The sequence below is a fragment of the Puccinia triticina genome, chromosome 2A (genome assembly GCF_026914185.1).
Source record: "Puccinia triticina chromosome 2A, complete sequence".
Taxonomy (NCBI): Eukaryota; Fungi; Basidiomycota; class Pucciniomycetes; order Pucciniales; family Pucciniaceae; genus Puccinia; species Puccinia triticina.
In genome coordinates, this window is record NC_070559.1 from 38,539 (window position 1) to 61,744 (window position 23,206).

At 45.8% G+C, this 23,206-nt stretch overlaps 4 protein-coding genes across 4 annotated transcripts; all 4 read right to left on the reverse strand.

Moving 5' to 3' along the window:
- Positions 1-9,654: 9,654 nt before the first annotated feature.
- PtA15_2A2 (uncharacterized protein) lies at positions 9,655-10,029 on the reverse strand (the record flags this gene model as incomplete). Its single annotated transcript, XM_053166307.1, has 1 exon — positions 9,655-10,029. The coding sequence occupies one exon, from the start codon at positions 10,027-10,029 to the stop codon at positions 9,655-9,657; it is 375 nt and encodes a 124-aa protein (XP_053017246.1).
- A 99-nt stretch (positions 10,030-10,128) lies between these two features.
- Positions 10,129-10,372, reverse strand: PtA15_2A3 (uncharacterized protein; the record flags this gene model as incomplete). Its single annotated transcript, XM_053166418.1, has 2 exons — positions 10,129-10,142; positions 10,231-10,372. 2 exons carry the CDS (start codon positions 10,370-10,372, stop codon positions 10,129-10,131), a joined length of 156 nt encoding a protein of 51 aa, XP_053017247.1.
- A 513-nt stretch (positions 10,373-10,885) lies between these two features.
- PtA15_2A4 (uncharacterized protein) lies at positions 10,886-11,849 on the reverse strand (the record flags this gene model as incomplete). The annotated part of the gene is made up of 5 exons (XM_053166525.1): positions 10,886-10,937; positions 11,010-11,342; positions 11,434-11,540; positions 11,610-11,644; positions 11,717-11,849. 5 exons carry the CDS (start codon positions 11,847-11,849, stop codon positions 10,886-10,888), a joined length of 660 nt encoding a protein of 219 aa, XP_053017248.1.
- Positions 11,850-17,407: 5,558 nt separating this feature from the next.
- On the reverse strand, positions 17,408-22,712 carry PtA15_2A5 (uncharacterized protein; the record flags this gene model as incomplete). The annotated part of the gene is made up of 8 exons (XM_053166636.1): positions 17,408-17,422; positions 17,503-18,248; positions 18,334-20,102; positions 20,170-20,279; positions 20,369-20,621; positions 20,707-21,848; positions 21,926-22,335; positions 22,676-22,712. 8 exons carry the CDS (start codon positions 22,710-22,712, stop codon positions 17,408-17,410), a joined length of 4,482 nt encoding a protein of 1,493 aa, XP_053017249.1.
- Positions 22,713-23,206: the final 494 nt, after the last annotated feature.

Consider the following 23,206-nt stretch of genomic DNA (forward strand, 5'->3'; position numbering starts at 1 on the left):
TACAAGTTAGAATACATTTCAGCAGTTCATGATTTACCAAATCCCGTGCCAGCAAGGGTAAAACAGTGTTTTTCTTGCGCCAATGCTACTACTTCTTCAATCTGAAGGGCCTTTGGTGGTTCATTGAATCTCAAAGAAGAATTAGCTTTGATTTCAGCGTATAACTTGACTGGGTCTTTCTGTTGGAAGTCTTTGCCAATAAGAAGTTTGTTTCTTGTTCTTGGTCAATTTTTGTACGGTGCAAGCCTCAGGTGGCTGCAATAGACATGATGTGAATGCTGAATCGGTAGAAGGCTCTGAAGCGGGTGTGTCTGATGGTGTTTCTTGGATTGGTTGGCTTGGAGGTGTGAGGCTAGACACTTCCTGATGTTGTAATATCTTTCTGGATTCTCCATGGAATGGGCACTTGTTGCTTGGATTCTCCTTCCTTAGTTATATATCCGTAGCACTCTCATCATTTCTCACGGCATATTGTCAGTAATCTTGAGAGAGATAGACCTGCATACAACTGTCAGTGAGGTTGTGAGATTATGGAAATTCAAGTTGTTAAGATTGGTTGTGGTGCTTTTTTGCCTTTGAAGCACCTGTACAACCAGGGTTGAGGAGCCAGAGGGTTAAACAAAAGACAAAGATTTAGCCATGCATCTTGGCTATTATTTGGTGTAACACACTATGAATAAAAATGATGAAGAGAGGTACAAAAACTGATGTAAGTTTTTTTCTACTTGCATGCGGCTCGACATATTTTCCTGCCACACCAACATTCACCGCTTAGGTGTATCTCCCTCCTGCAGGGGGGCCTTTGGGCGCCCCTTGACTTGAATAAGTTTGTGTTGTAGCCTAAAAATCCTTGGTCCTGTATTGCTCCAACTCGCCCGCCTCCTATGACTGCCACACTCCAAATGTGGAGTTTGTCCACCCCACCGTACAACATCCCCCCTCAAACTCCACACCCTAAATACAACCAAAAAGTGAAACTAAAAGTGAAATGAAAACAAGTATTGAGGAGGAGTAATAAATGGAAATGTTGACAATAGAATATTGAAATAAAATGAGACATAAAACTGGTGAAAAGAAATAAGAATCATGATGAAATAACAATAAGTTCTATCATAGAAAAATTTTACCCATTGATACCGCATGAAGATTTGGCCGGAGTGTTTTGGTGAAAAAATCCGCCAGATTTTCAGAAGTTGATACCCAGTCGAGTTTGATGTTGTGTTCCCGGACTGCGTCATTGACAAAAAAGAAATTCCGCTCCAAGCTTTTCATGCGTCCTTTAGAGGCGTTGTTGTCTGAAACCAAGACGGCCGCACGGTTGTCGCATTTGATGTTGAAATTGAGATCAATATTGAGAGATTTAAGAATTGGAATAAGAAATAAGAGAAAATCGACCGAGGAACCGAGAGAAATGAACTCGGCCGCGCACGTGGAAGTCGCAACTACTTTTTGCCGTCAAGATCCCCAAGCAACTGGACTACCCAAGATAGTGATAATGAATCCGGATGTTGATCTTTGAAATTCCCCTCCCCAGTTTGCGTTGACCCACGCAGTCACATCATTTCCAACAGGGTGAAGTCGAAGCCTTTTCGAACGGGTTGAGTGAATATATTGGACTAGATGTGATAGCGCGTTCCAATGAGAATCATTGGGGTTTGAGCTGAATCGTGCAAGGTAGTTGACCGCAAAACTGATGTTGGGACGAGTCCCTAAAGCAAGGTAATTAATCGATCCAATGAGAGATTAGTACAGAGTTGCCAAGACCGGCTCCCCCCATGAGGTAGTGAGATCGCATGCCGGCAGTGGAGTGTTGGTAGGAACAAGCGTTGGGTTAACTTCTTCTTTATATTTTTTAACCAGTTGGTCAATCAGGAGGTGTTGGCTCAACAAGATGGAGTCGTTTTCGTACTCGAGCTTGATGCCGACCAGCTTGTTGGGTCTTGAATCCCATTTAACCCGCAAACTGCCCTCCATCTTCTCCCGGAAGAGGTTAACGTCTTGCTGATGTGTACCAAAAACAATCCCGTCATCCACATGGATCCAAACAATGATAACCGAATCGCCCTTCTTGTATTGATAAAGGCACTCTTCGACCTCATCGCATTCAAAACCCCAACCATGTAAAAGTCCTTTGAAATGTTTCCACCAGCAACGGCTGGCCTGGCGAGTACCGTACAGAGCTTTTTTGAGTCTGAGGACTTTCCCGGCCAAGTGAGGAAGTAAATCAACCGGCGGATCTACAAAAATTGTCTCCTCAATCGGGCTGTGAACAAATGCCCCCGTGATGTCAAACGAGTTAATGACCCATTTGTTCTTCATGGAGAGAGTGAGCAGAACCCGGAGTGTCAAAAGTGAAGCCGTAGGGGCAAATGTCGATTGAACATCTTTACCGATACGTTGCTTGAAGCCGCGAACCACAAATCTTGCCTTTAGTTTGTTAACAGAGCCGTCAGAGTTCCTTTTGATGTTGAACACAAAGCAAGTACCGATCGAGTGTTTGTTCTGCTTATCTTCAATTTCGAATGTATCGATTTCTTCCAATTGAGACCATTCGGACATGCACGCCTTACGCCATGCGTCCGAATCAGGAGAATTAAGGGCATTCTTAAGTGTGGTCGGAATGTCGGCGTCGGAAATAGCTTGTAAATGACTGATTTGAGAATCTTGTTCCTCACATATTTCTTTGGTCCGCTCTTGTCCCAAAGTCAGAACTCTACGAACAATGGCATTATTAGCAAAATCGGGGGGAACTGGAAACAAAGGCTTTCCTTGAAAATCAAGGAATGTTGCACACTCAGAGTTGACAACCTTCTGGGAAATCGGATTCCAGAAAAACCAGCCCCGTTTGTCATCTTGATATCCAACCAAGTAGCTGGTCCACCTGCGCTGATCGAGTTTGCGTTGTCGTTCTTTTGGAATATGGACAGCTGCCCGGGCACCAAACGGATAAAACAAGTTTGCTTCTGGTTGACGACCCGACCACATTTCCAGAGGTGTCGTCTTGCAGCGTTGATTCGACAGGCGGTTGACCAAGTAGCAAGCACACCGATACGCGTGAGACCAAAGCTTTGACGGAAGACCAGAATGAGACAGTGTCAATCGGGCGATATCACCCAAAGTGCGATTGAGTCGTTCCGCCTCGCCGTTCTGTTCAGGGGTGTAGGGAGAAGTGAAGATGATCTTGCTGCCAATTGAGTCGAGGTAATCGGACAGAGGTTGAACGGTGTACTCCTTGGCGTTGTTGCATCTGATGAATTTTGGAGCCGAATTGAAATGGAGAAGGAATTTTTTTACTAGAGCAATGATGATATTCGGTGCCTCGGAGCGAGATTTCATGGGGAATACAAATGAGTACGTGGTTGCATGATCACGAACGGTGAGCAGAAATCGATGGCCGGACACGTTGGGATCAAAAGGTCCCATCACATCAGTAATGAGGAGGTCAAGATGTTGTTTGCGTGGAATGACTTCTGGCAGTGATTGTCGACAACGTTTGCTTTTTGTTTGTTTGCACGTCTCGCATATGAACGGCTGCCATGATTTTAGATTGAAAGACGGAACAAAGCGGTGAAGAAAATCTTTTACTATTGAATCGGAAACGTGGCCGAGGCGACAATGCCAATCATATGATGGAGACGAAATCTTGGTGGAAGAACGGGTAGAAACTTGATACGCGGCCGGTTGGAAAAAATGGAAGGAGTCTGGAGTAATTATCCAAGATTGATTTCAAAAGTGAGCAGTGATAGAAGCGAAAGAGGATGTCAAGATTATGTCGTTGTTAGGAAGGAAAAGTGGTTGAAAACCGGTCTCAATGAGCTGTCCTAGACTAAGAAGCGTTCCGGTCATTTCCGGACTGAATAGGACCCTTGGGATTGTTAGGGTACCATCCCCATTGACCATCGTCAGGTGAACACTGTGCGTCGCCAACATGGAGCCCGTAGACGATGCAAGATTCAGTTTCATTGGTGGTTGGATAGGGCGGAGCGAAGAAAAAGATAGGAGAGATCCGCTCACGTGGTGGGTCGCCCCAGAATCCAAAACAGTGCCAGCGCCGGCGGCACCATTCGCATCCGCACCCACCGCTGACCAAACTGCCGCATTCTGGTCAAGACCGGTGGGTGGGTTGTTTGGTGGTGCGGCCTGACAGGCGTAACCGGAAGCGGGGCGACCAAGGTTGGTGTTGGGAGGTGGCAACTTGGCATCGTCGCGGAGGGTTGGGCAAGACGACCTCCAGTGTCCCAGCGCACCGCAGTATGAGCATGGCTTGCCCTCATGCACTGCCGGGTCAGATGGGCCTTTGTTGCCCTTTTGGATATTGTTGAGTGCCGCAGAAATGTTGTCGACCGTGGGATTTCCAGGCCTACCCACGTTCTGAGGACGTTGTGTCGTGTTTCTTGCCGGAGGAGGTGGCCGTTGTTGTCCAGCGTACCCACCGCGAGTATTGGGTCGAAGATTTGGTTGTTGCGATGGATTCCAAGGTGCTTGTCTTGAGGCTCCCCAAGCTGGAGCCAATCCGTTTGGGGTTGGATACGCCCGGAAGACTGAAATGTTTTGTTGTTGGCCAGAGTCAAACCTAATGCTCTCGCCGTAAGCCAAGGTGATGATAGTTTGGACGTCCCGAGCCGTGATGTTTTCTTTGGATCCGAGTTGAAGAGAGATGTTTTGAAACATTTGCGACCGAGACATAGTAGGAGGTACTGGAGAGACTACTTGAAGTATAAGGCTTTCGACCAGAGGAGGCAGCGCCACATCGACTTTCTTGAGATCGGCAAATGTGTTGAACAGTTTGTTGAAGAAGCCTTGAACCTGAGATGGATCAGTTGTCAGGCCCGTAACGCGAAATTCAAGAAGTTTATCGACGAGTTCCATCTGTTGGAATCGGACTGTGCCCTGGAAATTTGTCTGGAGGGCATCAAACGCTTCCAAACCGGTGGTGAATCGATCCGTAATCAACTGAAGCTCGTCGTGGATGGTAATTTGGATAAGATATAGGATGCTCGTGTTTTCTTGATCTTTGACCTTGGTGTAGTTTTTTGGATTGTTGAATAGATTGGGGATGCTGAGCGTAAGTAGCAGAACCCGATTGAGACTCCTCTTCCATTTCGTGAAGTTAGATCCATCGGCTGCCAAGGGTTCTACGTCTTGTTTGTAGATACCTGGTTGTTGAAGGAACTTGGTTCTAGGCGTTACTTTGGACGTTGACTGTGACATGGATAGACAGGGAGATTTTGGATCTAACAAGAGTTCCAAAACGTTTGATGGATCTTCTGTTGACGATGTATCAGAGGGTGAGTGGGATGGCAATGTACCTCGCAGAACGTTGAGTTTTGGCCGATATTCTGGAATTGGGATAAGAGTTGTTATTGATAGGCCGAAAGGGTTCTGGACTACGCGGTAATTGATGGGAACCGGAGTCGGATTGGATAAGCCTTTGTCTATGTGCCGAGTAACAGTTTTGGAGAAAACGTAGGATAGAGCCGATATGAATGGTGACGGAGGACGGTTGATGTCTAAAGGATCCGCTTTTTCTTCGAACGGTGAAGGAGGTAATGGGGGCAGGTTCAGAAGCGCTTTATAAGCCTTTGTCTGTTTTGGCCGCTTCGGTCTTGTTGCTGGAGGTAAAGGTCCCAAGAGTTCAGGTTGATCTCGACAAGTTTTGACCATAAAACGGGTCGTATATCGCCGGAAGTCAATCAGTGAAGGCTAGCCCGTTGGTAGACCGAGAACTCTTAATCTGTTGTAGCCTAAAAATCCTTGGTCCTGTATTGCTCCAACTCGCCCGCCTCCTATGACTGCCACACTCCAAATGTGGAGTTTGTCCACCCCACCGTACAACAGTTTGGACTGGAGGTCAAGGAGAGCAGAGGCAGGCGCTTCGCGCCCAGGAGGGACTTAGTTTAGTTCAAAAGATTGTCCCACCCAGCCCCTTCCCGATGCAAGAATGCCTCCTTGGCCTTCAGTTACCCCTCCCGATGGCCGCCAATGTAATAGGTCATCAAAGGGAGAAGACAGTGGCCATTGAGAGGACTCTCCTCCTGTAGATGTGCAGTTGGAATGGCCATTGAAGGGAGTGTTTACTCCATTTGATGGCCAGTATCCTTGTTAAGCATGTACAAGCACCAAGGATTCTGCCCAGTGGGAATGAAAAAGTCTTGGCAAGCATTATATATGTGCAGGTGATTGCCAGGGAGCAACCTCGGCAAGGATGTAGACTAGCTGGTGAATTGTAAGGAGAAATATTCCCCCCGGGCCTGGCGAGCCAAGTGAATTACAAGGAGCAATATTCTCCCTGGGCCCAGCAAGCAAAGACACCTTCTGTTGTCCGGCCAGCCAATACACATAGCTGCTGTCCGCCTGGAGCAGCCTTCCTTGGCTAGCTGGTACAGACTGCTTCATAGTGGAATCCTTCCCAATGTGCAGGTGCTCACTGAAGAACACTCATCCCAGTGTAGATAAGGTGCACCCGCTGGACAAGCCACAGATTCCATTTACCTTTTTTTACACGGTTTTTGTTCCGGTGGAGACTGTTGCTGATTTGTCCTCGCAACTGGCTCTCTTTTTGGAATTAGAGAAGTTTTATTCAATTCCTCATGTAAATGTGGTCCCAGCCAGAAACCACAGTGATCTCCATACAGGTTGGCACATCTCTGACTTAAGCACATACATGCAGAAATCCTCCCGCAGGTATCTCCGCTTGTGAGATTTGTAACTTGAAAGGGGTTCACATCTTTCTTGAAAAGATCCGCAATCTGGGATATTTAATCAAATATGGCAAAAATTCAAAGGTTCTTCAAAGTTAATTTGGAAAATACCATGACTTCCACTCCAGACTGCTTGATTCTTAAAAATCAAAGTCTCACTTTATAGCTAGCCTGCTCAAGGCATGTGTTTCAGAGCTTATGTAGCCCACTCAAGATAAAATCTGCTTGTTGACAAGCCAATAATTTTGTATTGAAGACAGGAATCATGTAGAGGCATTGTGCATGGAAAGATAAGGGAAGTGGAGTTGAAAATGGACCATGTTATTTTGAGAATTGAAGAAAGATTTACACCTTTTATGCAGATCAGAACCAGTTGGATTGGTGAAGTTTGGTTCCAAGCAGGCTTCCTTATTTTCAACAACAAAACTTTTTTTTCAATTTGATCACCAATGCAACAAAAATGAGAGATGAACAAGGAAGAATGATTAGATGATGAACAAGGTGAAGGAGATGAATGAGCCAGTCCCTGCACTCAGTTATGTCAAATCCTTATTTTGCCAGCAAGATGAGAACTTGGTCCAAATTAAGAGGACATGAAATGTGGCTTATTAACATAAATAAAATTGCCTGCACCAAATGTATTCACTGGGTAGGTGCATTTGAAGCCTGCAAGTATCAAATTGCTTCATGGTAAATGGTTGCGTGGAACCAGGCAGATCTCAACATGAGGAAAGTCAGAGAGGGGATGAAAAGGATTCAAAGATGCCATTTTTGAGTTTTGCCAGATAAAACGGCCCCAACACAGGTAGTTTCAAGAAGAAAAGAAGAGAATGTAAGATAAATGGGATATGTGTGCTTTTTGTGTTGCTACATAAATGAAACATTTGATATTGATCTGAGCCAATGGGCTTGTGCAGATGTGACAATTCCCAGAATTTTCAGGTTTTTTGTAACTTCTTCAAGTGGCCCAAACAATTTTGAGCTGCCTTTCACAAAGCCCATCAAGCTGTAGTGTACACCAAGCCCTCTTGCTGTCACCACAGTTGGACGAACTGTTCTGAGGCTAGCCACCTCCCAATGGCAAAAGCCATTCTTGGTGAACCAGCCCAAATCTTTGTCTTTTGAGACTTCTGATGCTTGCTCATCTGGGAGGAAAGCCTAAACTACTGGATAAAATTGCAGGAGTTCCAGCGTTGTTTTGTGGCCTTGTCCATGCATCTTTGGTGGCATTGAGAAGTTGTAAAAATGCAGATACATTTTTGCAAAGGCAATCATAATGGAAGTATATAAACCTTTCTTGCTTTTTTACCACAGTAATACTAGTTGACTGCCATGTTGTCCAAGTGAAACATCAGTTGGATAAATCATTTTCAGAGTCCAATTCTTTGAGATTTGAAGTTTTTGTGTTAGCCCATTTCCAATCCCTCTTGTCCTTGATTGCATCATTGTGTTTCTGGCGCAGATGTTCTGTCAGAGTTGACTTCTTTTTGTCATGCGCAGTATTGATTTCAAAAGTAGCTCAAAAAACCCAAGTGGCATCATCAAGATGTTTTTTTATCATGCAAGACAATCAAGCGCTTACTTGGACTAGGTTCTAATAAACGTCCTCCAAAGATGATCCTAGGTCACTGGATACACAATGCTGTCATGCGGTCTCTCAATGCTCAGCTGACAATCAAGAATTGATAACCCCAGATTCCGGATCTTTGTTGGTGGGATAAAAAAAGATTGGCCGCTCCCTTGTGGATTGCTTAACCTGAGTAATAGTCCGAGATTTAACAGAGCCGCTACCTCCCAGGTGAGATGGATGGATGAATGCGCTTGACAGCATAGGCAGACAGGCCTCCTGCTTTTCAGGTGCGTAATCTTGCCCAGATGGCAAGGCCTGTATTTCTGCTTTTTTGGCTGGCCTGAGGATATTGTCGTCCAGTTCCATCTCCCCCAAAAAATCAGTCAAGCAAAAAACTGTATTCTCAACTTCTTTTGCTTTGAACATGTTGGTCAAATGCAATAGTTGAATGGCAGATGTGTGGTCTGTGATCTTCCTGTTTCTCAACACCACTATTTTGGAGTTTCCTTCAATGATCATTGAGTTCAAATCCAGTGGTGCAGTGGGACTGGTCTGCAGATCTGGGCTGTCTGATAAGGAACCAGATCCCACTGCAAGAAAAAGTCAGGCAAGTGACAGCAGTTGACATGAGGCATTCCCCTGTGTAACTTCCATTCTAGCTCGACTCAAGCAGACATCAGTTTTTTTGGCACAGTCACTGTGCATCATGCACAGTCACTGTATGCACAGTGACTGTGCATTGAAGCTTGGTCAAAGGCAAAATATGACAAAGGCTGAAGTTCCATCACCAGATTCCTTAGAGCTCTCACATGTCAACTGGTGGCACTTGCTTGACTTTTTCTTGTAGTACCCAGAACCGGTAACGGATTCAGAGCTAGCACCAGATTCAGTAGAAGAAGCGCCGCTTCTAAGGCGCAGCGCGGGGACTTTGAGAGCCCCGACGACAAAAGAACCTCATCCGCATCTTTCAACTTTTGGAGGGTGCAGCTAGGAAGTGGCAGTTGCTTTTCTTGATTCAAATCACCCACATTCGTTAGCCTCCGAACAATGAAACCGTCTTCCCCGAGCTGGCATTCCCACATCGGTCGACTTGCCTGAGTTCTTTTGACGTCTTTGGCTCCGCCAATAAACCCCAACTTTTCAATTGACATAGCTCTTAGCCCTGGGATGTGAGTCTTGCAGTTTTTGACCGTAGCACGATAGACGGTAGGATTAATACGAATCCCTTTAGCACGCGTCGGGACTCGAGTGCAGTCAGATGGTTATTTACATTGGCGCCCTATTTCTACAGAAAGGATATAGGGGATGAAGAGCGCCGGTGACAATTAGGAATATCGGAAGTGAGGGCTCTGGATCCTTTTTCCATCCTTAAAATTGTTTTAATCAAAATTTTAGTCGGTAAGATGGTAACATCCAATTGGAATAGAAACCCGGGGTCAAGGGATTAAACTGTACGGTACATTGACGTCTTGCGACTCTGAACTTTTTGCAGGTCATTAATTCCATGATCGGACTTTCGTAAGCTTTGGTCCCTCTTTTACGTGCGCGAGACTTGGCAAGTTTCCGTTCCAGTTGTTGAGCAGCTTTGTCTTCGCAAACTCTGAATGATTCTTTGTTGGGATCGACAAATGTGGTGATGGGCAAGTTTGCACGCTCCCTTTTGACTCTGGCGACGTAATGCGGTCTTGCAGGCGCAATCCTCGAAGTGCTTTTTTTGTAAGTCGTAGCAGATAATAGGTTCATGTGTGAATCAAGCATTAAAGGGACTGACAATATTTTGATCACATTGGAGCAGAACGGTTGACCCCTACATCGCTTGACTTGAAAATCTGTTGAGAGGATATCCACGAACGCGTATCATAAAGGAGAGCCTAGCTCAACGTACATACGAGCAGGAATATGAGTACAACATGACCAGATTCCCAGTAAAACAATTTGTGAAATAAAAGCTAAACTTACCATTGACATCCAGCTTGGCCACTCCATCCACCTTGACGACGGTTCCGAATGGTGAAAATCGGTTCCGGAGGTCTTGAGAGGTCTTCACTGTTGCACCAAGGCCACCAACGTGCAAGCGAAACTCTTGCTGCTCGGCCATCATGCCGCCTAGGTCGCCGGCTGGCCCAATACTGCTGACTGTAACTTAGCTGCACATTGCACAAACACCCTCTGCAGCTGATTGCGGCGCTGGCAACAGCATGGAAGGTCAGGCCAATTTTCGGCGTGGGCTTACATGGACTCGTCACCCACTGAAGTTGGGATTCACTAGCTAATCTGCTCAGTGTGCAAACTAGGTAACCCAAAAATGCATGCATAACCTGCAACTGTCAATGGTTGATCACTCGCATAGCTTGGGCCCTGCGCAGAGGGAACATAGCCGTAAAAGACATCTCAGATTAACCAAGTAAATGTGGAATGAGTGCAAAAACAGAACAAAAACCTCCTTGCAGCCAACAATGGCCGCAAAACATTCATTAAAGATAAATGGAAAGAGGTAAAGGGTATGTTCAACAACTTCGAGCAAATCTGATAAGTAATCAGAGTCATCATTGTAACACAAGCCAGTGTCGACATCATGGTGAATGAGAGACCCGGTCTACAGCATGCAAAACGATTAAGCAAAGACAGCGAGGGCACCAGCGGTGGCAAGCATGAGAAATCCGGGGCTAACGAAAGGGAATTTAGGGATGGGTGAGTTGGGGTCAAATTGTAGTTTGAGATGAATTTGCAGGGCTTACATTGCTCGAGACGCGTCGCTCTTGGGGGCCTGGCCTGCTGGTGTACCGGGCGTCGTAGTAGCAGTGTTAGTGGAGCTACCTGCACCGGATGAAGGGGTGGTCGTAGAACCGGTGGAAGGAGTAGGGGTGGTTGCACCGGTGGCTGGCTTGGCAGAGCTGTTTGAACCACTGGGAGAAGGTGCAGATTTGTCGCTAGAGCCGCCGCTGGTGGGGGCGGCGGTCTTGCAAGTCTGGGTGCTGGATTGAACGGAAAATTTGTCCGAGTAGTTCAATTGGCCTTTGCTGTCTCGGATTTGAACGGTCAACGAGGTACCAGCGGGTTGGTCGACATCCCTAGGAAGATTCAACGGGAAGAAACAAAGTAATTAGTGAGAAGCTCGTTGAAGAGCGGTTCAAGATTAAAGGACACAGATGATGGGCGAACCAAGTGAGGCTGTTATCGGAGTGTTGGCCAAAATCTTTCAGAGCGGCACTAGTGGGCTCACCACCTTTGATAATGCTGACATAGACAGGCGGAGTACCACCAGTCCACTGCAGGATAATGCAACACGATGGTCAGTAAGACTCGTGCAAATGTCAACAGAAACGATGAATACTAACCGAAATGGCAACAGGAAGACAAGCTTGGACAGAGACTTTTGGCAAGTAGTGGCAATACGTCAGTGGCTAGTTTGCGTGCGAGAGACAAGTCAAACCGAGTTGCTTACGAGGGGTGTTGACAGTCAAAGGAGTTCCATCTCCGGCAGGGGCAGCGGAGGCGGCGGGGGCAGCAGGAGCGGCACCTTGACTAGCGGCTAGGTTGAAGAGAGCGGCCAAGGTGATGATAATTTGGAGAGACATGGTTTCTGAATTTGATGTGAATGCAGAGAAGCGAAGAAGATTGAGAGGTCAGGTGTCAATAAAGCAAGCGACTGATTGATTGATGGCTAAAGGGTAAATTGGAGATTCGGGACTCGGGACTCGGAAAGGTATGATAGACAGAGGGAGTGGGTTGAGGAGGAAAGGAAAAAAAAGACGGGGGAAGTTTGATTTGGAAAGTGTGCGCTCGGTTGGGACAGGGGTACGCGGCAGGTCTTATAACGCAGGGCGGACTGGGGCAGTGGTTCCACGTTGGCGAGCCGGATTGGCAGAGCCGATAATTAGGTTGTGGCTGAGATGCCTGATTGAGAGTCAAGACTGAGACTTACCAGGGTCGATCTTGGGTTGGTAGCGAGGCGGAGGAGTGGTGGTGGGAAGAAATAGGTAATTGGGAACAACGAAGGACAAGTCTGGTGAGTGAATGAAGATGGTATGTAGTGGTCAGTGGTCAGTGGGCAATAGGGGCTGGCAGCGATGGCTGGAGCTGGGTATTAAAAATGCACGAGTTTCCTCTTTTTTTTTTTGGTGGATGGTGGTGGCTTGGCTCGCCCGGACGTCAACCCAGCAGCGACATGGCGCACCCTCGAAGTCTCATGATAAACAGGGACCACTCTGGCAGCCGTGGAGCCATGACGCTTAAGTGCATAGAGACACTGTCAGCATCAGTGACAGGCGTGAAAAGCCAGAAGAAGCGGGTGGGAATCGTGGACAATGACGCTATCGACATGAGCACCGCTGAAGTATGCACTTACACACGAGTAGTATGCGGCTCTTGCTGTCCGGAGATCGCTCCTGATCGCTCCAATGGGTGGCCGTCTGTGCGATCAAGAATGGCTTGCGGCGAATGAAGAAGAGTTAGAGAGAGCGTGGTGGCTGGCTAACTTAGCTAATTTCCCTCCTCGGGGGAGCGAAGGAGGGTCCCTGCGGGACGGTGTCCCCCCTCCACATAGAGAGGGACTTAGTTAAGTTAGGGTGGCTGGACTGATCGGCTTGACATGAGTGTCGGCTCTTGGACTACAATACTCCAGGAGCTTCTTATGCATCATCCTGCTGACCGCCAAGTCTCCGAGGCCGAGGCAGGGTCATCATGAAGCTCTTGACTTTATCCTGCTTCTGCCACTTCCGCCGGCTCCTCAGAAACAACATTGACACCATTTGATTCTGACTCACTGGGGCCACTGTCGACGGCCGTCACAGCCTACAGGGGAGTCACGCCTCTTTTTTTGCTGAGACAAGTGGTCTCGGTCTGCTCTGGCCCTTCCCAGGGTTCGTTGCCACGTGAAGACCCAATGACATCGGAGACCGCCCCTGACCGCCCTCAATGTGGCTGTGATCAAAATCAATCACACGGAGATAAGTCTCATCGAAGGATTACATCTGGGTACATTGCGTTCTGTCTGCTGGACGCTCGGCTTCCGATGAATTCAGAATCGACTGCAGCTCGGCAGCAGATTTCGCGGTTCGAGTGCTCTCATCGATCATCTGTCCGTCCACATGGTGATCAGTTTCCGGAGGATCAGCCATCATCAACCTCAAATCATCCCACCCTTCCCGAAACATCAATCCAATCGAAACCATTCCGTAATCCCCCAAACCTAATCCAAAGGGTTTTTGATAGCTAACCTCTGCTATGTAAATATACTCATCACAAATTTCCGATCGTCCTTATCTGAATCCAGCTACAACCACGAACAAAAGTATTCCCAACTTCGCATTCCTGCTACCACTGTGCCAACCAATGATGTCTTACTCCTTTTGAAGTCCATGTCTCCAATATACTTGTGGGTCATATGAAACACCACCCAATGAATTTGGTCACACAAACTAAACCATCCCACCAGACTGGCTTGCTGTCTGGTTTGAAAAATCTGTGATTGAGTGTAGTTTACCTTGGCTTTCATACAAACAAAATGCCCCAATTCCTGTGACAGAGTTATGAACATTGATCCATTGAGGTAATTAGCATAACTCAACATGCATGGATATATCAAGAGAAGGAATCTTGCTTCATTTCACTCTACCATACATGTAACCATCCACCAATTATTTCCAAAAATTCTACCTGAAATGTTTTTTGGGAGAGCACTGGAAGAATGACATGAAACCAAGACTGGGCCTATTGCGCTAAATCACATTAGCTCTGCTCAAAGCTAAATGTAGTTGAGAGCCACTGAATTTTCAGGCTATTATAATCAGGGGGGTTTGCAATAGGATAAAAATAAAAATTTATTGTCAATTTTAAGGCCTTTATCAACAAATTTTTATAAATATGGCAAGATGTACAGGATTGAATGTCCCCTGAAAACCAGAGCAACTTCTTCATTTTTAAAAAATTGTTCATCAAGGCCTTAAAATTGGCTCTAAAATTTTACTTTTATCCTATTGTGAACCCCCCCCCCCCCCCCCCCCTATTAGCTTGAGCTGTGATATCAGACCCTCACAGGTGCGCAAGGGGCTATCACTCAATATTGGCGCGGTACAAATACCACACCTAAAAGCGCACTAAGACAACTTAAGGTTGTAACCAACCAGAAAGAATCACAGAAATCCAAAGAACCTCCATCAAGGATAGTCCAATGAAGGTTTGTACTGTAAACTAGCCTCAAGAATAGAGATGACCGCCGCGGAGTTTATCCCGCATAACAGAGACTGACTCTATATAAGTAAAGGTCTCTATTGAAGAGGAGAGAGACCCTTGATTTCCTGATACCAAGCCCGCGCATATTGTAGACTACTTATTATCTAAAGTAGTATCCAATTGGGGCTTTTGACAAGAGGTCCTGTTACATTTTTCCTTCTACCTTTCCTCCTTACTTCTTACTTCACTCCAACTCTTCCTCCAACTCATCCCTTTCCTTTTGCTTAAACCAGCCTACTTCCCACCTCCCACCTCACTCAAGTAAGTCTTTTCATTCCTGATACTATCTGAGTCTATCCTTGAGTTCCCTATCTCCAGAGGTCTGCCAGACCCGGTAGCATTTTCTCTACCAGTCTCCCATGCTACAGGGGGGTTTTCATCTCACAATATTATTATCTTTGGTACTTGTAAAGTACTTTCCTATTTGTTGGTTTACCACAGAAGATGTGCCTGCCGACATGCTGAGCTCCACTAATCCTACATTGCAACTAATTAGTTGGCTGCTTCAGCTGATTAACTGCAATTTGCAGCCAAACATGTACTTTTTCTTGAAAATTTTGTAGCTGTAATTGTAGCTTACTATCAGCTAAAATGTAATATTAGCTCAGGAGCCATAACAACTGCTATATTGTAAAAGCTACAAAGCTAAGTGTAGCACAACCAGAATTCTGATAGGTTACTTGTGCTACTAATAATATAAATGATTGACTGCTGGATAACAAGATCAATAGGGGCAAATGGCCCCCTATGGCTAATATATTTTCTGATATCTACTCCTCTGCACTGGCAGATATTGTGTCAGACATCAAAAAATAAAATTCCTCAAAGTGCAATATTGTAACACACTTCCTTTAATGTTAATGGTAAAAGTAAAAAAAAAAAAAACTGTGTGAATATTGGTATGTTACCAATAACCGTACCATACCTACCCATGGGTGGTGTGCTACTTCTTTTGATTTTTAGTAAAATAGAACACACCTCACCCATCATAGGAACCTACAAGGGCAGACAGATACCTGCTGAAGGGTGGCAGATACCTGCAAACAGGTTTGAAAGTGCCATCTAAAACTTGAAATGAGTCTGCACATCTGGCCTAACTGGCCAACCAATATGAATTCTTGGTTTTACATTTTGCCCTGGGTAGATTGAAGGGTGAAATCAAAAAGAGATTTTTGAACTAGCAATATATTTTCTTCACTGGCATCAACTTATATTGATAGGTTGAACTCAATTTCCTTGCAACATGTTCTGGGGTGTGCAAATTGCACATATGGATTATCATGAGTAGAGGAGGTGTATACATGGAAGCAATACACAGTGACACACCTGAGCATTCCAGCTACAACACAACACTACCAATCAAACTTTCAAAATTAGAGATCACATGCAATTTTGGTCATAAGCTGTTGCTCAACTTGGTTGACCCACCAAAGGAACTCCCAAAAAAAGTGAACAAGTCATTGAATGACTTCCTGTCCAATCTAGGACACTTCCAGATGTCAATATGGACCAAGAAAGTCCAGATTTCTGCATGCAAATCAGCTTTTGAGGATCTAAATTAATTCAATCTTGAGGGGAGCCCCAGGTCTTGAGGGGAGCCCCAGGTCTCAGCAGGAAGTCACCCATGTGTTGAAACTTGTGCTCCATTGTGCGCTCTGCTTGCTCTGTTCTGTGCTTTTCTCTGCGCCGCATATCACAATCACCATTCTTAACCTAAATATTCATCCCGGCCACTCACTCACCATTCTTGCTCCAACATCACCTTCATTATCAATCATCAACTACTTACTCAAGATTCCAACATTGCTCAATTCCAATCCACATTGATCCGCTGCTATCTAAAAGATCAAGATGCACTCTGAAACCACTCCTCTCACTTGTCTATCACACAAGTCCAGCAAAGGTCTAACTTGGAACACCTGCATTAGCTTCCAACTTGGTGAGAAATGTAGCCCATCATCTCCATACTCCCTCCTCTCATTGACCTTCAACACTAACTTCTTTTTTTATTCTTATTAGTCTTCCATCTTAGATCTCTCAATGCTATTTGTTTTACTTCTTATTTCTCTTGTTTCCTATAATCATAGGGTTTGTCTCCTCTTATTCTTCATCTCAAGTTATCCACTACTAATCTTTGTCACTCGTTCTCAGATTCATTAGACTCATCTCTATCCTCCTATCTGTTGTCTATTTTTAGATTTATAGCTTCTTTTTCAGGGTTGGTTTATCTCTTTTCTTCTTTTCTCTTGCTTGACTTCATTGTTCTCACAATCCTGTTTTTTCTCCAGCTTCTGGTCTTTATCTTTAGTGAAATACAGTCTTAGGTCCAATACCATGTCATCCCCCAATCATCAACCAGCAATTCCCCCCAAAATCATGTGCAAATCTGTGCAAATCCATTGACTTTGGTCCTTTTGGTGTCATGCTTTTTTTTCTGATTACTTTGATGATCATTTTTTTCTATAAATCTTTTGGGATTCAAAACTAGATAAAACACAAAATCTCAACATCTAGACATATGAAGAACAGGAAAAGAAAGAAAGAAAAGAGAGAAGAGAAGAGAAGAGGAAAAACATAGAAGTGCTTTTGTATGTAGGAAGATATATCTGTTTTGGAATTTAAAGAAACACAAGAGCAAGGAAAGATGGATGTATGTGAGGCACTTTCGACCTTGCTTTTGCAATGTAAGATTAGTTTCTTTTTTTTGAATCAGTTGGTTTCCCTCATGAAGAAAAAAAAAACTCAGGAAGAGAAATAAAATGGAGTTTGGTTTTATATACATCGGACTAAAACACATTTAACCTGTTGTCTAAATTTACATATATATTGATATATGTGAAATACGTCTTGATGCTTTGCTTGTTCGACTGGATTCAACCTGGGATATATGGGTTTGCCTCATTCAATCTTCATAATCCTGTTGTGCGGGGTAAGATCGATCTTGAAGTCAGTTGGAATCGCAGGAATTGGGACAAATGATGGTGAATAGTTACTTACCTGTAGCAGTTCGGCATCATCATCCAAGCTAACTTGTCGGTATCCTTGTCGACCTCCACCAACCCACTTAGTGACCAAAGGACTCGTGATTAAATAGCCCCACAACGCGCTTCCGACGCCGAGCAGGAACCAAGGAATGCTGGCTATCGTGTCTAGCATTTCACTAACTCCGGTCTCACCACCTGGTCTGCGACCTCCATCTGGCAAATGAATCACTCCTCGTCTCCAACCCGAGACATCTCCGCCTGCTCTTCGTCTCATCCACCAAAAGCCGCCCAGCCCAAAGAGGATCGCCGGGGCCACGACCACAGTTCCCCACCAGAATACCCCGTGTCCGGATGCATTGGGGCAAATGTGCTGACGGCCCTTGTCGAGTTGAATACCTCCTTCACAACTTGAATAAGGTATTTTCCTGAACTCCGTTCTTTCATGCCAGAACGATTCATTCCAGGCGCAATTCGGTTCGGAGGCTAATGGCGTAGCGCCGGGTACCAAAACACATTTGTGACTGATCGGGTCCCGTCTATAATTGAATTCGCACTCGAAATCCTCCTCGGAACACAAACAATTCCGCTGGATTTTGTGTGGCTGGGGTAGTTTCTCGCCGACGTAACAAAGACGTGAGGGTGATCGGACTCTGCGGTAGTATAAAGTCTGGCGCCCAAACAGGCACGGCTCGGTTCGAGTTTCTGATGGTGACCATAATTCAAAATCGTCATGATTCGGATCAGTTGTATCCAAAACACCTGCGGCCCAAAAATTACCGATTCAATTTATCAGCCACTTCAGTCAATAATTTGTGATCCCTTATCCATGACAAGACAAACTGACATTTCACATTTGTGATCTTCGAGAAGTCCAAGTGAATGACTACGGTACTCTGTCCAGATTGCTTTGTGAAACCGAATAAGATGAACTTCCGGCTCGTATCGTCAGGGACAGTCAGGATTGACGTCACTCTGATCGGCGTATCCCCGAAGACATATTCACTCCATGTAAGACCTTCATCAAGGGTATATTTGACTCGATCAGTTGGGCCTTCATCGTTTACCAAGACCAAGATCGAGCCCTGATCTCCATATTCCCACATGTGGGCATCTTTTGCAACCTCTTCCCATGTGAAGCCGCCATCCCGAGTTAAGAACGTGTCCGACTCCTTGTAAGGCGCAAGACTATGGCCGACATTCCCAACAGCCATCATTAAACCAACGGCGGAGGGGGAGCTGTAAGTGGCTCGCGGATCGACTCGCTCGGTGTAGCCATGGATGTGAAGTGCGCAAGCCGTCGACGAACAGCTGTATGGCTGTCCAAGAGAGTCCTTGGCCGGTGGGGCGATTGGCTTCCACCGACCACCATCATTATGTGTGATTCGGGTGACTAGTTTCTTTTGTCGAGTGACGATTGCTTCATCTGGATTACTGACAATATTCATGACGGCTATTCCGTCAAGACCCATCATCTTCTCAAAGTCGACATATCCTTTACTATTGCGATTGACGTGATCGAGGGATAAGGAATAATAGGTACCGTTTGAATTAGACTTGAACAGAGATCCGAATTCCGATCCAGCTTGTCCATTCGTAGTCACGTGCAAAAAGACGGCATCCGTTGTCGACTCCAAGACCGTGTATGCTTTATTCTCAATCTTGAGGTTCGGGGGGAATTGGGCCAACGCAAAATGAGATCCGTCCATTGATGCAAACAGGTTCAAGTGTTCTCCGTTTGAAGCGATTTGGGCGACAACCATGAATTCTTCGAACGTAGCAAATCCAACGATCGACTCGAACAGCCTCTTCTTTTCATCATAGAAGTTGCGACCTTCGATTAATTGAAGTGGATTATCGTCCATCGCTTTCTGCGAGCCCCGTTTGTGTTGATATGCTTGGCAAAATATGAGTCGCTCGTCAGCCTTGAATTTCTTGTCGCGCCCCCAACTACAAACTCGAACATAGTCGTCGATTTTATTCCAATAGCGACCGTTATCCTTCGAATAATAAGCCACCGCCTTGCAATTGTCACCCTGACTTTCGATGCATCCCTCGCTACCAGTCCAGATCAGCCAATCTGGCCGGGTGGGATGGAAATCCAATAGAGGTATCCCCAGAAGATTCGCTTCCAAGGGAGTCCTGAGATTATTCCAACTGGAGCCTTTATCGGTGGTATAATAGATCGTTCGATCCGGTGCAATAAGATAGGCCCGATCACGAGAATAAGGATGAATTTGCAGCGAGATAAACTTGACATCTTTCACTGGTTCATCCCAGCTAAACCCTTGATTTTTAGACTGCCAGACCTGGTTCTCGGATGTAAAGACTAGCACGGTGTGACTGTCTTCAAAATAGACCTGCTCCAAAACTAATCCGGGGAATTGGAATCGTTGATGGGTTACTTGACCAGGCGCGGCGTTTCCTTCGGTACAATCCTTGAGCTTAGGTTCATCCTTCTTCAATCCAATCGCACGGTTACATGTATTTCCTGGTATCAGTCGATATCCAGATGAGCCAAGAAACTTGTCGTTGGGGTTGGCACATTGGCCGGCTGGAATCGTCTCAGGTGCCGACAGGATACATAAGCCATTGTCGGGTGCATAGTTATAATCACTAATTGTTAATTGTCAGCTAGAGCTTTGCATATAAACTTCCAAAAGAAGACAATGAAATAACAAACCATTCAAAATCTTCGTCGGTACATGGACAATTCTCTTCATGACTCTCTGGTTCCTGGAATTTCTCTCCGACGTAGCAATCGGCATCAGGTTTTCTGCGTTTGAAAAATTGCTAAAAGTCCGGGCAGAGAATTCTAGTCTCAGTAAAAGAAAGCTTGAAAATTTGGGTGCAGCAATAAAACCAAGCCCGGATGGAAGCACCTTATGACCCATCAAACAGTCGGGATGACCATCCACCTTTCTGGCATACCAGTTTTCAAAATCCGAATCTTTGCACTTCTTTCGATTCATTTGACTGAAGTCTAGTTGGATCACTACTTGTCTGTCGGCCTTTGACGACGAAGGTAAAGATTTTTTAGGTATCGTTCCCAACAAGAGGAATTTTTGAGAAGTTGCGTCGGGTACAGAGGTTAATAGCTTGACTCTCAGCTTTTGGTTGAAGTTGTAAGTCGACCTATGAATGTAGTGCGATGTATATATCGATAAGTGAGACGAAGGAGTATGCATTAAAACGGAAATGATAAGAGATAGGGACAAACCAAGTTTTCCCAAAATTGAAGCTATAATCCACCTCATCCGTGGTTTCCTCGTCATCGACCATCACCAGTAGACCACCTTGATCTCCGATTTCGTATTTCCTTGCACCCTCTTTAACCATTTTCCAATTCAAGCCGCCATCTATGCTTAGGAATGTATCGCCTTCCACGTATGGTAGCAAGTGTTCTCCGACATTTCCTATCCCCATCAATATCCCCGGGGATGGCGTCGAGAATACCCGTCCAAAATTGTGCGGTTGAGTGACGGAATGGAGATGTAGAGCGCATGATTGAATATCTGAGACATCACAGTGAAATTTGCTCCCATGGGCATCGACGGCGGGGGCCTTGACCAAGGACCAATGGCCTCCATCATCGAAGGTGATTTTAGTTTGGACTTTCTTGCGCTCTTTGGAGCCTTTGACTTCGTCGACGTTCAAAACGGTATTTGCGATGGAGATGCCTTCGATGGAAACAACTTTCTCGAAATCTACGATACCGGATGAGGAACGAGAGGTATTTTCTAGACTTTTGATGAAATGAGTTCCATTTGAATCAGAAGTAAACATCGTCCCTGCGCCGGCGGCTGGGTTGGTTAGAACGTCGACCATGATTGAATGGGGTGTTGATTCGACGATCGTGTACGCGTTTTCTTTGAGACCGTGACCGTGTGGGAAGTTAGCTCTTGCCCAATTCAAGCCGTCACTAGTGACAAAGAGTAGCATTTCATCTGGACTGGATTGGCCGTCGATCGCCTCTGAAAAGATGCTACCAGGCTTCAAGGCTACGACGATGTATCGCTGTACAGCACCCATTCCGACGACACCCCGACCGTTTTTGCCGAGACCGAGATCGACATACTGACGGTCTTTGACAAAGAAATCTTTGCTGCTGTATAGACGGGATTCACGATCGTTAACCATTTGGCCGGCCAATGCTTTCAATCGATCGAGTAATGATGCCGAGGTGGATTTCAAGCTTTTCGAATCAGACTGATCGCCAGGGGCCTCCTTGGTTATACAGTAAATCATCTCTTCTGGGACGGAAGACGAGAAGTGTTTGTTTGAATACGCCCACATGCATTTGGTCGAATGCTGGATCATCATTTTGGGCTGCGTTTCGAATGCATCGGAAGTAACCCAAGTCTAATTATTTTATTTTATTTTGAAAAGAATTGGAATGATCAGCATATTGCTCGGAATAAAGCGAAGACGTGGCTTACTTCATCGTAACATAATTTGCCCTTCCAACTTCCCAAACTTTCGCACTTCTGACCGCTGAAGAGGATCCAATTCCATTTGGTGGAGTGGAAGGCTAAGGGGGATCCAGAGATGCTCGGTTGATCGGAGGTGGTAAAGCTCTGCCAGCTATCTCCCCTGTTGATCGTCCTCCAATGTTTACTGCCCCGACTGAGGATGAATGCAACCCGGTTATCCCAGGTATGTTCGACGACCAACCAAGCGTCACCGGTGGGTACGGCTGAGATCAAGTTCCAGGTTTTGCCTTCGTCAGTCGATCTCCAGACCTCCCTGAGGATTGAATCGTGAGATAGGATGATCGGTGTATCCTCGAAGTAAATTAGCTTGGATGGCATATGCTTGAATTTTGTGATAGTCGAGCTGGGATCTTTGGCTGCATTGAGAGGGAGGATGAGGCTTGAGAGGATGAGGAGGATGATGGTGAGGAGGCTGATGGTTGTTGATTTGAGAAGTGGATATGGGTAAATTGAGGAGCTGGGTGGATTCCGGGATGTGGTTGGGAAGGTTCTTTCGGTTTTCGAGGAGGAGGATGTTGCTGTTGTCTTTGGGCGTGTTCCTGGCTGAGTTTTGTCATCGTGGTAGTCCATCCTTGTGTTTGTTGGCTGATCTGTAGTTCGTTCTGCGTGAGTTGCTGTTGACCATCCACCACTAATCTGCCGCTGCCAGCTGGCGTGGTCTTGATGACGACAGACCCTGGGGGACATGTCACACACATCCACCCCACCGAGCGCGGGAGTGCCGAACGCCCATTGCCCTCCGGATGTCACAGATGTTGGCATGACAAGTCCCCGATTGGCAAGATCACTCTGTCGGTAGTGGTACCCGGCGGCAGAGTTCACGACTTGAGAACCGTCGATAGACTTTTCTCGGTCTTGGTTGATACCGCTGCTGGAACTTCGGAAGCGCTATTAACTAAACAGATCAAGTTTGAACCCATGTGAGTCTGCGCTGCCCTTTTTGATCGTGTAGCCATAACATGTGACCACTGGCTCCAAATCATGATCAAGTTCTCGTTTAATTTTGGGGATGATTGAAGAAGGTTTGTCAGACGGTGGTCATATAATTTGATTTTGCAATTCTTTTGGTGGAAAGCCCTGGCGGCCACATGTTGGCATCAACCAGCCAACTGTTTTCTGTGGTCAGGAGAGTACATACTCCCCTTACGAATCGACCGCAATCGGAAACATAACATCCTCCAGGCGCTTGAGCTTTGGATGAGCTGCTGATAAGCTAGGTCATTTTGG